The 16,010-nt window shown below is 42.7% G+C and overlaps 1 protein-coding gene across 1 annotated transcript in view; it reads right to left on the reverse strand.

Moving 5' to 3' along the window:
* ACTN2 (actinin alpha 2) overlaps window positions 1-1,610 on the reverse strand; it is a 65,162-nt gene extending 63,552 nt beyond the window's left edge. Inside the window, exon 1 of the mRNA XM_026504029.4 lies at window positions 1,294-1,610. Coding sequence (XP_026359814.1) covers window positions 1,294-1,419 — 126 coding nt within the window. The 5' untranslated portion in view covers window positions 1,420-1,610. The remainder of the gene's footprint in view (window positions 1-1,293) is intronic.
* Between the last annotated feature and the right edge of the window lie 14,400 nt (window positions 1,611-16,010).

Below are 16,010 nucleotides of genomic sequence, written 5' to 3' on the forward strand. Positions count from 1 at the left end.
ACTTCCATTCTCTTGTTTCAAGAAGGTGAGGATGGTGGAAGTCTTAGGAAAGGAAGGCGGAGAGGGAAATGTAGCCAAATTAGGGTTTTAAAATAATAATAGTAAATGGTATTTGACCACAGAGAGTAGACAACAAAAAAGAAATCCCAATACGAAAATAATGCGCCGTGACTGGAGAATTACCCAACTAGGGAGAGACCCTCCCAGCTAACGCTGTTCATTGGGAGAGAAGGATGGGATGCATGTGTTGCTCACAGTCACACACTAATTTACCACGTCGCACAGCACACTTGCTCACAGGGGCAGCCACACAGAGCACTTGCCACGCACGCATTATGGTCAACAGAGGTTAGCCACTTAAAAGTGGGCCTTAGCAGGGAAATCTACTTTGCCCCACCCCCAGAAAAAGAGGGGGGAACGTGTAGGGCATTTTGCTTTTGTCCTGCCACTGTCATCATAAAGTTGGGTTAGCAGGTCTGTGTTGGCATGTCTGACTCTGCCCGGTCAAACAGGAGGTGGGATTTAGCCTCCTGGGGAGCATTCCCCACTTGTTCTAGCCAAGGGGATCAAGAAGAAACCGTGAAATAGTGGAATGTTCCACTGGGCCCCCAGACAGTGCCAACCAAGAAGGGCAGGGAGCTTTCGGAGCTGGCGGACTCCCTCGTCCCTGGGTGCTTACCTCAAGGAACCATAAATAGAGTGTGAAATAATTATTACTTTATTTGTGAGTGTCTGGTGTTCACACAGAGTGTGGTGAACAGAGAGTGGGGTTCCCTTAGGAGCTCCAACATTTAAGAAGTGATCTGCAGTTCCCCTTTGGGCAGCCCTGTGGAAATCCGAACGGCACTGATGTTCACCTGACGTCTTTCATTTGGGGAGACACAGGCTAGGGGCAAATGAGCACGGTGGGCAAGTCAAGTCTAGCTCCTGTGGCCAAGGTCACAGACTCAGGGGGTCAGGGGCGGCCCTGAGACTCTCCCACACTCTGCTCTAAGGTTGATTAGAGCAGAAACACACGCACGGAGCACTGGTCCTCTTTCCACATCTGTCGTTCTGTGGCTCTTACGTGACTTCCACGCGCGCACACACGCACCCTCGCGCGCGCGCACACACTGGACGCCCGGTTGCGTGCCTGTCCCCGGACGTGCTCTCCTTCCCACCGGGGCACCCGGGCTACGCGGACACAGGACAGCACAACACCTCCACCGCGCGCTCTCGGCCCGCCCGCGGGCGGGCCGGGACACACAGACACCGGGCCGAGCCCGCAGACGGCGGGCACGGACCCTTGCTGACCTTCCTCTGCTGCTTCTCCCAGGCCGGGTCGAGGAGCAGGTCGCGGTCCCACTCCTCCTCCTGGATCATGTACTCGTCATCCTCGTAGACGTAGTTGTACTGCACGCCGGGCTCTATCTGGTTCATGGCGCTCGGGGGGCCGGGGCTGCGGCGGGGCGCGAGGGGCTCGGACAGACGGACCGGCGGGCGGAGACGCGGCGGGGCTCGCGGAGCTCGGCGGAGGCGCAGCGGCGGACTGGCGGGCGCGGGGTGACCTTCGCGCGGCTCCTCTCGGGGCGGCACGCCTAGACGCTGGGTCGCGGGCGAAGCACCAGCTCGGGCTGCGAGCGGCTGCCGCGCCGCTTAATACCCGCGCCGCCGGTCACGTGGCCGCCGGGCCGCGCCCCCGCCCCGCCCTCCGCGCGCCCCCGCCCCAGCCGCGGCGAGCACGTGCGGGCGGGCCGGGGCGCCGGGCGGCTGTGGGAGTCCCCACTCGCGCCGCCGCAGCAAACCTCTCTGGTCGCGAGCTGAGCCCGCTTACACCCGCCCACGCCGCCCACTTGCCCCTCTGGCTCGCCGTGGCCTCGGCTTGCCGGCGCCTGGGGCGGTTACGGGGGTGGGGGGAACCGGTGTGCGCGGGCCAGGGGAGGCCTCCACCTCCAACGCGTATCGTTTGCATATTCGCGTTTTCCACATATTTCCAGAACTGTCATGCACCTACACCCCTGGAAAGTAAAGTTTAAAAGCTACAGAATCCCTTCTTCTTCTCCCCTCCCTCACCTGGGGAAATCAAGGCAACAGACTTGGATCAGCCATATTAAAATGTCAGGAACCAAAGCAAAGGCGGGAAGTGTCAGCTCTCAGCTGCCGGTCATAAATTTAAAAGAGCCGACAATGGTGGACAGGCAGCCGGCCTCATGTCACACGTCCATCCCGCCAGACCGTGTTGTACAGAAGCATTTTCATCCCCGTGGCTCTGCTCAGCGGCTCCCTGTCAGTTACGCCTGGAAGGAACCGAAGCCTGGTCCTTAAGGACCAGTGGGGTGAAATCTTTTCATCACATTGTTTATTAAACACGTACTGTAATCCATACACTGTTAGTCACCGGGCATCCAGAGGCAAACTGATAGACAAGAGCGCATGCCTTCTGAAGTTTGAGTCCAAACTGAATAAAAGTTGCCTACAGATGCTATGCAACTTTCACGGTTCAAGAGCTTTCAATTTGTTGACGTGTTTCAAGCTGAAACTATGCCTGGATTTATCATTGTTCCTTAGAATTTTCACATCACTTAGTTTTATTGTTTTGAGCTTTTTGCAAAAAGACGTTGACAAATTAGCATATATGCTACATTCACATTTTGAAAAACATACTAGAACATGAACTCCACGAAAGCAGGGATTTCGTCTTGTTCATAGCTGTAACCCCCAGTAACTAGAAGGCTGTCTACTACATAGTAGGTGCTCGAGTATTTGTTGAAGGAATAAGCCCTCTGGAAATAGTGATTGAGCTCATTTGCCTGGATTAAATTTAAGATTTTAAGTTTATATTTTGTATTAAAATTATACTCTCTGAAGAAGTTTATCACTACCTTAACTATTAGAAACTGTATCAACAATGATCAAAACTGTGAATCTCAGTCTTCAAAATTAACTGTGGGGACTTCAGGTTGCAGAAGAAGTAACATAAAAGGAACTAGATTTACCTTCCTTCCTGAAATAACCGAAATCTGGGGAACGAATATATACGAAACAAAAATTTTCGAGACATTGGTCATCAGGCAAAGGATGATGGTGGAAAGAAATAAACAACATGAGCACTGAGATTGCCCCAGTCATTCATTGCCCCATCGACGAATGCATGGGAGAAAAGTACCTGCAGCCTAGGAAAGAAGCACCCAAAAGAACTAGAAGGAATGGTCCTTGGAACCCCTCCAGGCCTAGAATAGCTCCTGTTTCCATTAGCCAGTGTGGAAAACCTCATAATTCATGGAGCGTCAGATGGAGAATTCAGAAGTGCAGGGACATTACCCCTAAACTGAATTATATCATTCAATTACATCTTTTGCTGGATCTACCTGAAAAAGCTGGAAAGAAAGATCCAAAAGGACCAAATGGTTTGTTTCCAAGTCATTTAACCATGTCCAGAACAATACTCAAAAACATCTATAGGAGGGGCGCCTGGGTGGCTCAGTGGGTTAAGTGTCTGACTCTTAATTTTGGCTCAGGTCATGATCTCAGGATGATGAGATCGAGCCCCACAACTGGCTCCCTGCTCAGCAGGGTATCTGCTTGGGATTCTTTCTCTCCCTCTGCCCCTCCTCCCACTCTCTCTCTCAAATAAATAAATCTTTTTAAAAAATGTCTATAGGAATACAAAAACATTCAACACTTAAACCAAAGTAAAATTTGCAATTTCTGGCACCTATCAAAGATTACCAGTTACGCAAAGAAGCAGGAAAGATCCATAATGAGGAGATCACTCAAAACTGACCCAGAATTGACACACGAGTAGGAAAGAACATTAAAGTAATTATCACTGTATTCCATATAGTCAAGTAGCTAGAGGAAAAATTTAACATGTTAAGTAGAGATGTGGAAGATATTTTTTTAAAAAAAGATCTAAATTGAATATCTAAGGATGTAAAATATAATACCTGAGCTTAAAAATACACCAAATGGGAAAAAAATTAAAAATTAAAAAATAAAAATTACTGAATGGGTTTAATTATGGGGTAAACATTGCCTAAGAAAAGATGGATGAACTTGAAAACATAGCAATAGAAATAATCCAATATGAAACCCAAAGAGGAAAAGCCTTTTAAAAAATAAGTAGAAAATCAGTGAAGTGTGGGAAAACTTGAAGCCGCCTACTATCTGTGTAATTGGAGTTCCTGAAGTGGGAGGACAGAAAAAAATATTTGAAGAAATAATAGCTTAAGTCAAGATATTAATAAGAAGGCTTCTACTTCTGGCTCAGATGGAGTAAATGAGGACTGGGATCACCTCTTCCGAAAAAAAAAAAAAAAAAGACAAAAGATATGAAACAATTGTTTTCAAGACACTGGACATCAGACAATGAAGTACAGGAATCCGAAGAGATGGGAAATGAATGAGGAGAGTCTGCAAATGGCCTCAGTTATAGCCTTAAGAGAGCTTGTAGGCCAGAACATTGAGGTAGGGTCTAGGGGACCCCCAGAGCTGAGGAGTTGAGTCTCAGTCTGGGCAGAAGTACAGCTGGTATTCACAGAACGGGTTTAAGAGGGGGGAGCACTGCAGAGAGTGAACTCTGGAGACCTTCAGTGTCCCACTGAGTATTTGTCAGAGCTTGGAGCAGAGCATGACTGTGAGGAAACCACCCAAGTCCAGGGAGACAGCTCTCTGAAAGGAGTAGGGGAACGGCACCCAGCAGGCACGCAGGGCCAGGTGTGTGTCTGCACCAACCACAGGACCGCAAAAAACTCATAGTCCACAGAGTACTGGGTAGAGTAGGAAGGTCAGCAGCGTGGAATTAATTATTCCTGGGTTACTCCTAGGATGAGTATGGCTCTAACCCAACCTCGTAAATCATAAAACAATCAGAGAGTCACAAAAGCAGGACCCAAAAGGATAAAAATGTTTCCAAGTAACTTGTTTCCAGGTGACCTGTTTCCAGGAAACGGAACTACGTCACAGAACAAAGGCTCAAGAAGATTTATAGGAATACAAAAATATCCAGCACCCAACAATGTAAAAACCATATAATCTAGCAGGCGATTAAAGATCCTCACACAGGGGCACCTGGGTGGCTCAGTCAGCTGGGCAGCTGCCTTCTGCTCAGGTCATGATCTCAGGGTCCTGAGACTGAGACCCCTGTCGGGCTCCATTCTCAGCCGGGAGCCTGCTTCTCCCTCTGCCTCTGCCTCCCACTCCCCATGCTCCTGCTCTCTCTCTCTCCCTCTCCATCAAATAAATAAATAAATAAAATCTTATTTAAAAAAAAAAGATTCCTACACATGAAACAGGCAGAAAAACATAACCCATGATAATGAGAATAATAAGCGATCAAAACTGACCCCGGGTTGACAGAGAAGTTGGTTACCAGATAAGGGACATTAAAACAGTTATTACACCTGTGTCCTGTAGATTCAGAAAGTTAAATAGAAACATGGAAGATATTTTTTAAAGACCTGAATGAAAGTTTTGGAGATTAAAACTACCATATCTGGAAGGAAGAATACACTGCATGGGATTAAGTGCAGATTAGACATTGCAGAAGAAAAGATTAGTGAATTTGAAAGCATGGAAATAGAAACTCTCCAAAACACAGGCAGAAAAAAGTAATCCAAAAGAATGAAAAGAGCCTCAGTGACGTCATTGGAGGGGTGATTCACCATGGGTTCGGAGGATGCCTATGTGTTCTTGCTGATATGCCCAAAATTGCAAGACCCTGGCAGCAATTTACCTGGGCCATTGCTCAAGATTGTATCTGCAATGAGCAACCTTGACAGAGGAGCTAAACAAAGAGCAGTGTTGCTGCTGCTTGCTATTAAAATTATAAGTCCCCAAGTTCAGTGTTCCTGTCTTCTAATGAAACCCACTGTGTGAGCAGGCTTCCATGATGGGCCCTTTGCATCCCCGTGAAACTAGGCGATTATAGAAAACCACAGGGGCAGCAAGGCAGATCATAGTCAGGGCCATAAAAGAACTCTCAATAAAGTTAAAAGGATACAAATCTTACAAAGTATGCTTTCAGGCCACAATAGAATTAAATTAGAAATCAGTAACCAAACGATGTCTAGAAAATCCCCAGATATTTGGAAATTCAATAACATCTAGATAACCCCATAATCAAAGGAGAAATTAAAAGGAGAAATTAGCAAGTATTTTTTTTTAACTGAATGGAAATGAAAACACAATAGATCAGAAGTTGCGGGGCGACACTGAATCAGTACTTAAGGGAAATTTTATAGTATTAAGTGCCTATGTTAAAAAAGAATGATCTTACATTAATGACCTCAAGCTTCCACCTTAAAAAAACTAGAGAAAAAACAGAGTAAATCCAAAGTATGCAAAAGAAAGAAATACTAAAGATCAAAGGAGAAATCGAGAAATATGTAAAATAGAAACCAAGTAGAGGAAAATCAATAAAATCAGTAAACCTACACCAAAACTCTCTTTAAGGGGATCAATAAAATTGATACATTTAAAGCCACACTCACTGTAAAAAAAAAAACAAAACACAAGTGATCTATATCAAGAATGAGAGACGACCTCATTATAGATTCTAGAGATATTAAAGGAATAATAGGTGAATATTATTAACAAGCATATGCCAGTAAATTCAACAGCTTAGAGGAAGTCAACAAATTCCTTTAATGACACAAACTACCAAAGCTCAGTCAAGAAGGCACAAAAATTCTGAATAGCTCCATATCTATTAAAGAAACTCAGTTGGTAGTTTAAAACTTCTCCCACCCCACCCCACCCCCAACACATATAAAATCTCCTAGGGCCAACTCGCCTTCCATGGTAAATTTTATCAAACATTTAAGAAAGAATACCAGTTATACACAACGAGGAAATCGAAGAGAAAGGACTTCTTTCCAACTTGTGCTGTAAGACCAGTATTAGTCTGGTATCGAAGATAGATAAAAACGTTACAAGAAAGCTACAGATCAATATCTCTCATGAAAATAATGCAAAACTTCTCAAAAAAATTTAGCAAATTGGACCCATGGTAATCAAGTAGAATTTATTCCAGGAAATTCAGGATTGGCTTCATTATTCAAATTTATCAATTTTTATTTATTAATTTTTTTCTTTTTCTTTCTTTCCTCTTTTTTTTTTTAAAGATTTTATTTATTTATTTGGCAGAGAGAGAGGCAGCAAGAGAGGAACACAAGCAGGGGGAGTGGGAGAGGAAGCAGCAGGCTTCCCACTGAGCAGGGAGACTCAGTCCCAGAAAGCTGGGATCATGACCTGAGCCGAAGGCAGATGCTTAATGGCTGAGCCACCCAGGCGCCCCGATTTATTAATTTTTTAATCGTAGTCAACATACTATATTAGTTTCAGGTGTACAACATTGTGATTCAACATTTATATACATTACGAAATGATCATCGCGGTAAGCGTAGTTGTCCATGTGTCAACATACGAAGTCATTGCAATATTATTGACTATGTTGCCTATACTATCCTTTATATCCTTTGACTTATTTATTTTAAAACTGAAGTTTGGGGGCACCTGTCTAGCTCAGTCAGTGGAGCATGCAATCCTTGATGTTGGGGTCATGAGTTCAGGCCCCACATTGATATAGAGTCTACTTTTTAAAAAATTGGGGGAACGCCTGGGTGGCTCAGTCGTTAAGTGTCTGCCTTCGGTTCAGGGCGTGATCCCAGGTCCCTGGGATTGATCCCTGCATCCGGCTCCCTGCTCCACTCGGAGAGTGCTTCTTCCTCTCCCACTCCCCCTGCTTGTGTTCCCTCTCTCGCTGGCTATCTCTCTCTCGCTCTGTCAAATAAATAAATAAAATTAAAAAAAAAAATTGGGGCACCTGGGCGGCTCAATCAGTTGAGCGTCCAACTCTTGGTTTCAGCTCAGGTCATGATCTCAGGGTCATGCGATTGAGCCCCATATCCAGCTCTGTGCTCAGGGAAGAGTCTGCTTGGGATTCTCTCCCTCTCCTTCTGCTCCTCCTCCCACTTGCTCTCTCTCTCTCTCAAATAGATAAATCTTTAAAATAAATAAATGAATAAATAAATAATAAATAAATGAAAGACATTTAAAAAAAGAAAACTGAAGTTTGTGCCTCTTAATTCCCTTTACCTATTTCACCTATACCCCACCCCATTCTGTTCTGGCAACCACCAGTTTGTTTTCTATATTTTTGACTCTTGTCTCTATTTTGTTTTGATTTTAGATTCCACATGTAAGTAAAATCATATGGTATTTGTCTTTCTCTGTCTGACTTATTTCATTTCACCTAATACCCACTAGGTCCATCCATGTTGTCATGATTGGCAAGATTGCATCCTTTCTGTGGTTGTGTAATATCCATTATATATATCCTTTATACATATACAACTAAATATATATATATATATATATACATATGTATATATATATACATCTTCTATATCCATTCATCTATCAATGGACACTTAGGTGGCTTCCATATCTTGACTATTGTCAACAGTGTTGCAATGAACACAGGGGTGCGTATGTCTTTTTAAATCAGTGTTTTCGTTTTCTTCAGATAAATATCCAAAGGTGGAATTGCTGGATTGTATGCTATTTATCTTTTTTAAAGACTTTGTTTGTTTATTTGAAAGAGAGAGAGAGAGCACAGGAGTGGTGGGGAGAGGCAGAGGGAGAGGGAGAAGCAGACCTCTCACTGAGCAGGGAGCCTGATATGGGGCTTGAGCCCAGGACCCTGAGATCATGACCTGAGCTGAAAGCAGACGCTTAACCCACTGAGCCACCCAGGTGCCCCTGGTATTTCTATTTTTAATTCAAAAATTGATCGATTTAATTTACCATCTTAGACTCAAAAAGAGAAACCTCAATAGATATGAAAAATCATTTGACAAAGTCCAACATCCATTACCAATAAAATTCTAAGCAAAATGAATTATAAAGGAGCCTCCTCAACCCATTAAAGGGCATCTAAAACCAAAAACAAAAAAGCAAAACAACCATAGCTAGCATCATACTTACTGTTAAAAAATTGAATGCTTTCCCCCCTAAAATAAAAAACGACAAAACAGTTATGCCTGCCATCACAACTTCTATCCAACATTGCACTAGTAATTCTAGCCAGGGCACTCAGTCGAGAAACAACAAAGTCATCCAGATCGGAAAAGAAGTAAAACTGTTTATTCCCAATAATCATCTATGTAGAAAATTCAGTGGGTTTTTCAAAAAAGCTACTAGACCAATAACTGAATTAATCAGTGTTGCAGGATACAAGATTGATGTGCAAAAATAAATTGTATTCAAAAATATCCAGGCCCAGGGGCGCCTGGGTGGTGCAGTCGTTGAGCGTCTGCCTTTGGCTCAGGGCGTGATCCCAGCGTTATGGGATCGAGCCCCACATCAGGCTCCTCCGCTATGAGCCTGCTTCTTCCTCTCCCACTCCCCCTGCTTGTGTTCCCTCTCTCGCTGGCTGTCTCTCTCTGTCAATTAAATAAATAAAAATCTTTTAAAAAAAATCTCCAGGCCCAGCTGGCTTTATTGGAAAATTCTAACAAAATTTAAAAAAGAAATAACTCCAATCTTACACAATCTCTTCCAGAAAATGGAAGAGGAAGGAACATTTCTCAGTTCATCTTATGAAGCCAGCATTACCTTACTACCAAATCCAGGCAAAACAAAACAAAACAAAACAAAGCAAAAAAAGAAAAAAGAAAAAGAGAAAGAAAATTACATACCAATTTCCCTAATTAACACAGATGCAAAACTCCTCAACAAAATATTAGCAAATTCAACTCAGTAGTGTGGAAAAAAGAGTAAAAGCTTTCACAAATCATATATCCAACCACAAACTTATATCCAAAAGTATGTTAAAAACTCTCTGCCACAGTAAGAAAGTGAGAGCAATTCAGTGGAAAGATGGACAAAAGCCTTGAACAGATAATTCATCAAATAGGATAGACTAATGGCAAAAGGGCAGGGAAGGATGCCCAACATCAGTGGTCATTAGAAAGATGCAAATTAAAACCATGATGAGACACCACGACCCACCTATAAAACTATCTAAAATTAAGAAGTCTGAACATGTCAAGTGTTGGCAGGGATATGGAGAAATTTGAATTCTCAAACACTGTTGGTGGGAATAACAAATGTTACAATCACTTTCGAAAACAGTTTGGCAATTTCTTAAAAAGTTAAACATATGCCTACATATGACTCAGCCATTCCACTCAAGGTGTTTTATTCAAGAGCAAAGAAAGCATGAGTCCATACCAACACTTGGACACAAATGTTCATGGCAGCTTTATTTGCAGCAGCCCAAAACCGAAAATAGCCCCAATGTGCATCCATGGAAAATGGATAAACAATTGCGGTAAATTCCTAAATAGGATTCTATTCAGCAATAAAAAGAAAGAACTCTCTCAAAATAATTATGCTGAATGTAAAAAAGCAGACATAAAAGTGCTTATAAAAGAGCCTTTGCACCTTTGTATAAACTTCTAGAAAATGCAAGTTAGGGTGGGAAGGGAGAATTACCAAGGGGCTTAAGAAAACTTCATGCGTGTTTGACGTTCATCACCTAGACTGCGATGATAGTGTCATGGGTGTACGTATATATCGAAACTTATCAGATTGTACATTTTAAATATGCATAGTTTATCTAATGCTAATTGTATCTCAATAAAGCTGTTTTCAAAATTGACTGTGTATTTCTCTGTTGTCTCAACAGTCTGGTACTGGTTTAGCATCTGCTGATGGTAGTTCTTTCAATATCTCACAAGTTCTGATATTAAAATTCTGCCTGTGTTTGGAGGCCCATCCAACATGCCTTTTTGCTCGAGGGGCCCCTGCGTGGCTCGGTCAGTTAAACATCTGCCTTCAGCTCAGGTCATGATCTCAGGGGTTCTCGATAGAGCCCCGCATCGGGCTCCCTGCTCAGCAGGGAGTCTGCTTCTCCCTCTGCCCCTCCCCCTGCTCATACTCTTTCTCTCTCTCTCTCTCTCAAATTAACAAAATCTTTAAAAAAAAAAATAAAATAGGATGTCTTCTCCTCTAAAACAACACTTGCTAATTGCAGCCCAAAATGACTCACCTCTGCATTTTAAATAACCATGAGATATGTAGGTAACAAATACTGCCTTGAATCATAAATAACTATATATAATTTCACTGGATTATATACTCCTAGAAGTCTTATACAATTTGGAATACCAATTACACCTGATGTAAAAAAAAAAAGATAGTAGTATCTGGTAGGTGTCTATAATTTTTAAAAAACTAAAAAATAGAGTCGACACTTTTAATTGCTTTGTGCCAGGAACTATGGAGAATGTTTTGAGTGGTACCTAATTAAAATCTCACAAAAACCTTATGTCTGAAGCAAGTATAATCACCCCGTTCACACAGGAGAAAGCTGTGGCTTAGAGAAATTAAGTGATTTGCCCAAGATGGTATGACTAATAGTTGATAAAACCAGAAGTTGAACCCAGGACTGTTGTTAACCACTACTAGGTGATTAGGGGACCTGTTTGAAGTCAACTAATTAGTGACAGAGCCCCAGTTAGAGGGCATGGCTCCATTCTCACCAGCTCCTTGTCAGGCCTTCTTTGAGGTCAACTGCCTGAACCCTCGCCCAGCCATTCTCTCACCTCAGGCTAATGAAAAATCCATGGCTCAAGAGTCAGTCTCTCTCCTTATCTCCAGAATGTCCTTGACATGCATAAGAACCCAAATAACCTGCCAAGGATAGTCCAACCTTGGCTATTTGCTTCCCTGCTGGCTTCCTCCTTCCACTGGATTAATATTCAAGCCCTCGTATCATCTTTTCTTGGGCCCTCCCAACCCCCTTTCCAATTTCCTGCTGCACTGTAATCACACAATCCTTGCTCCCCAAAGAAACTTAAATTTATTTTTTTAAGATTTTTTTTTTTTACGGAAAAAGAGAGAGCAGGAACTGGAGCAGGAGAGGGTAAAGGAGAGAGAGAGAATCCCAAGAAGACTCCCTGCTGAGCATGGAGCTCTACACGGGGCTCAATCCCAGGACCCTGAGATCATGATCTGAGCCAAAACCAAGAGTGAGACACTCAACTGACTGAGCCACCCAGGCACCCTTTAAATTGATTTTGTATTGATTGTATAAGATAATAACTAACATTGTGAATTACTTATTCTTTCTTTTTTGAATACATATATTGAGGCCATTCTGATATGTGTTAATAACTTTTAGATTCATGGAAACTGAGGAGTTTCAGATCTATTAGGTGTTAGCTAGTCCAACTTCCAACCACTATAGAAATCAGCTGAAGAACACCATAAAAAATGTTTTTTAGACCTGTGGGATGGCTCGGATGACCCAAAGATAATTTCTAGTCCTAAAGGACATAGTACTTCAAAAGTATTTGGAGGTAGAGTCACTGAATCGTACATTTCAGAGATCTTTCTTTGTATGACCCTTTTGAAAACTTTGTACCAAATATTAAGTTCATAATTTTGTGTTCTTTTTTCTTAAGTAAGGCCCACCTCATCTTATTTTTGGAAAAAGTGAGGTAGCCTCTACCCATTAGTAGCTCCATCTGTCTTCTGGAGCTCCAGAGAAGACATCTAATCTGATTCCACACAATCAACTTTCAAATATTTTAAGGCAATCAGCAAGATGCAGAAAATTTGTTTCTATCATCTCATGATCCTTGTTTTCCAGATTTTTCCAGATTAATAGTATCTACTAAGGGCTCTTTATATGATAAACTCTGTGGCAACGTTGTTACATAAACCATCTCTTTTAAATCTACACATTTACCCAGGAGGGAGGAGCTATGATTCCCATTTTTAAGAATGAAGAGTGTGAGATTTGAAGAGGTTGTATAACATGTCCAAGGTCATACAGCTCAAACATGAAGCGGATTATTACAAAACCCATGCATTCAACAGCTATATCATATTACTTCTTCTGAACACACCCCTGCCTGTATGTGTGTGTATGCGTGTTAGGTTCTAAAGTGTGAATTCCGTGCCACCTATTTTGGAAAGGATTTGTTACTACTTATCAAAAATTGTTAATGTACCCTTTGACCCAGAAATAGTGTTTTTGTGGATCAACCCTAAAGACATGGACAAATGTCCCCGTGGAGGCAGCTGATGAAGGAACACCTCTAAATTTTGATGTCTGTGATTTAGAAACGAAAAGCAATTTTCAAAAGTGATTTCTTTTGTGGAAGAAAATTACATATGTCTATAAAATGTTTTGCGTTGAGAAGAAAACACTCCAAACCGTTCCTATCAGAGAACCACGGGGAACAGGTAGTAGGGTGGAGAGTTGCCGGCACTTCAACTATTTATTTCTCATAGTTTCGTACTATTTGTTTTTTTACAACGAGTACATGTTACATTTATAATAAATGATAGCTTTTATTGCTCCAGCTGTGCTCTCAGCAGCTCAGAGAACAATACATCACCAAGAACTGAACATCACATCCATTAGTCCCGCTTAACTCTGCATTTGATGCTTTGTCCGCCTACAGCTGGTTTCTATTGAACTTGCCGTCAGTTAAGACACCTAGGTCTTTTTCACAGAACCCGAAAGCGGCGTGGGTAAAATTGCAAGAGATAAAAAATCCATTCCAATTATTGTTATTGTTGAGAACAGACTTAAGAAAACAGGAAACCTTGGCATTTCCAACATTTGTTCGTGCACCAACCCACATCCTCTTTTTCTGTTGATGATGTTTACAGTTTTCTTGAGTTGCCTGGGGTTCGGAGTCCCTCAAGGAAGTGAACAAGGACAGGTGGGTGGTGTGCGGATACAGCTATTTGACAAGCCTTTGGGATATTTCAATTTGTTTTTTTTTTTTAATAAAAGTACATGTATAAATGTGATGCTTTTCCCTAACCCTACAGACAATTGGTGTTGACAGATCCTTGTGGATCCTTTCAGAGTTTTGTATGCATATTCACACGAGTATTATTTTTTAAACTATATTAACTGGTATGCAACTTCTTTTTTGTTAAGACCGTAACATTGGATCTTGCATATCTTTCTATATCTTTCATGCAGATCATTCTTCCTAAAGGCAGTACTGTCTCAAAAATGTCTATTTAACCTCTTGACCATCAGTCTTTGCGTGTATGTGGGGAGGGTAGAGAGAGGAAGGATATGTGTCCTCCTGAAATTTCAGAAGGCAAGGAATATTGGAAGTCCACCTGCTCAAAAATGTATGTACCAAATACTCCACTGACTGGAGAGCCATTTAGATGGATAGACTCTTCATTTAGGTTGTAGATGTTGTTTCTGCAGGTTACCTTCACATCACAGCCCAGAATGCACCTGGGTGGTGGCAGCCCTGTCTCGGGCGTTCCTGGAGGTCCCCTTCCGTTCACTCAGTGCACCAGGCTCTCGTCTCAAGTCCATGGCTCCCCCACACCCTGGACTGTTCCTCCATCTCTTAGTAATCTTCCTCAGTCCATTGCCCTTGTTTGGGTAATGCCTTTGAACTCCCTCCCTTCCATCTGACTCCACTCTCCCTATTGTCCATTTTGGCAAATTCAAATCTCTCTGGAAAAGGCCCTCTCACTGCCAGACTTGCCCTTCAGGATCCATTCAATCCATCCTAGCCCCAGGAGAGCATTCTCGAACACTGGTGGGGGTTGAGAGGTTGAGCGACATACAGGGTTGCTGGACGATTTGCAGGCATCCGTTTGCACCAGTTATTTTATCCAGGCAATGTTCAAGGCGGACTTGGTGAACTTGAATTTAGGTTCTAGGTAATCTGATGTCATTTGAACTTCTGGTTAATGAGAACACTCAGTGGGTGGGGTGTAGGATGTTAGATGAAGGGCAGAGCACAGTCCTAGAAGAGAACAAGGAGGAAGTAAGAGAGGTAGGTCGAGACTCTTGCATGTTTTGTAATTTTGATGGAACTTGGGTGGTGGCTGGAATAATTCCTTAAAAACTCATTCATACCACATTAAAATGCCATATTGACATGTTTTGAGTCCCTCAGGGTGTCAGTGCCTGAATTTTAGATGTCAGAACTAGTATGGGATTGTAACAATAACATCTACCACGTGTCAAGGGCATGCAGGGTGTAGATGTAGGCATGTACTAAGCATGTGCAAAGTGTGTCACAAAAATGAGATCTCATTATTCCCAGAATCTAGAATAGACTCTGGCACATAGTAGACCATTAAAAAGAATGATTGTCAAGTCAGAGTAAATCAGCCCACAAGTAGTAAATGCTGCAGTTAGGATTCAAACCTATGCCTGATTTCAAACTTCTTAGCCACTGTGTTATACTGCTTCTCTCAAAGTCTTCTCTCAGTCTATCTCATTTTAGCTGGTTGATCCTGATCCAGGCTGGTCAAATAGCCTCTGATGCAATTCTTGAATTTAGTCTAGTGATCCTCCCCAAGAGAGTGTAAGGAAACCCCAGGCCAAAGAATTTGCCAAACGTGTGCTTGGGGAAAGTAGGTTCAACTCTTGTTTTTGAACGACTCACCTCCCTGGGCCACTCCAATTTAAGAACACCCCAATATAATAAGAGAGGAATTTCTAGAATTATCTCTGAATCGGCTCTACCCTAGCCAGACAATTTGGACAGGGCAGGTCAAAAAGATCATGTCTTTACTCAGCAAATACTTTTGCACATGTTCTAAGTACCAAGGACCATAGTAGGTGCTTGTGATACTAAGAAGAAAGCAGATTGCTGTCTTACAAGGAGCTCACAGACTAAAGGGGAGAGGCTCACACAGTACGACAATTAGAAGTTGTAATGGAAATGTGTACAAACATGCTCGTGTACAGGAAGACAGGACTCCAGTCTGCTTGGGTGAGACAAGGCCGACTTTTCAGAGGTGGGGTTTGACCTGAGATGTGACAGATGGGCAGGAGTTTCCCAGGCATGGAAGCTGAGGTTGGCGTTAGGAAGAAGGAACAATACTTACAGAGGTAGAGAGGCCCATCAGAGAGCCCCGCGCACGAGAGTCCAACGTGAGGTCGCAGGGTGGGACACACAGGCCCACAGGCTGGTGCAAACCTGGGGAGGAGCCTTGTATACCACGCTGGACAGTGCAGA

The sequence above is a fragment of the Ursus arctos genome, unplaced genomic scaffold, assembly GCF_023065955.2.
Source record: "Ursus arctos isolate Adak ecotype North America unplaced genomic scaffold, UrsArc2.0 scaffold_7, whole genome shotgun sequence".
NCBI classification, from domain to species: Eukaryota; Metazoa; Chordata; class Mammalia; order Carnivora; family Ursidae; genus Ursus; species Ursus arctos.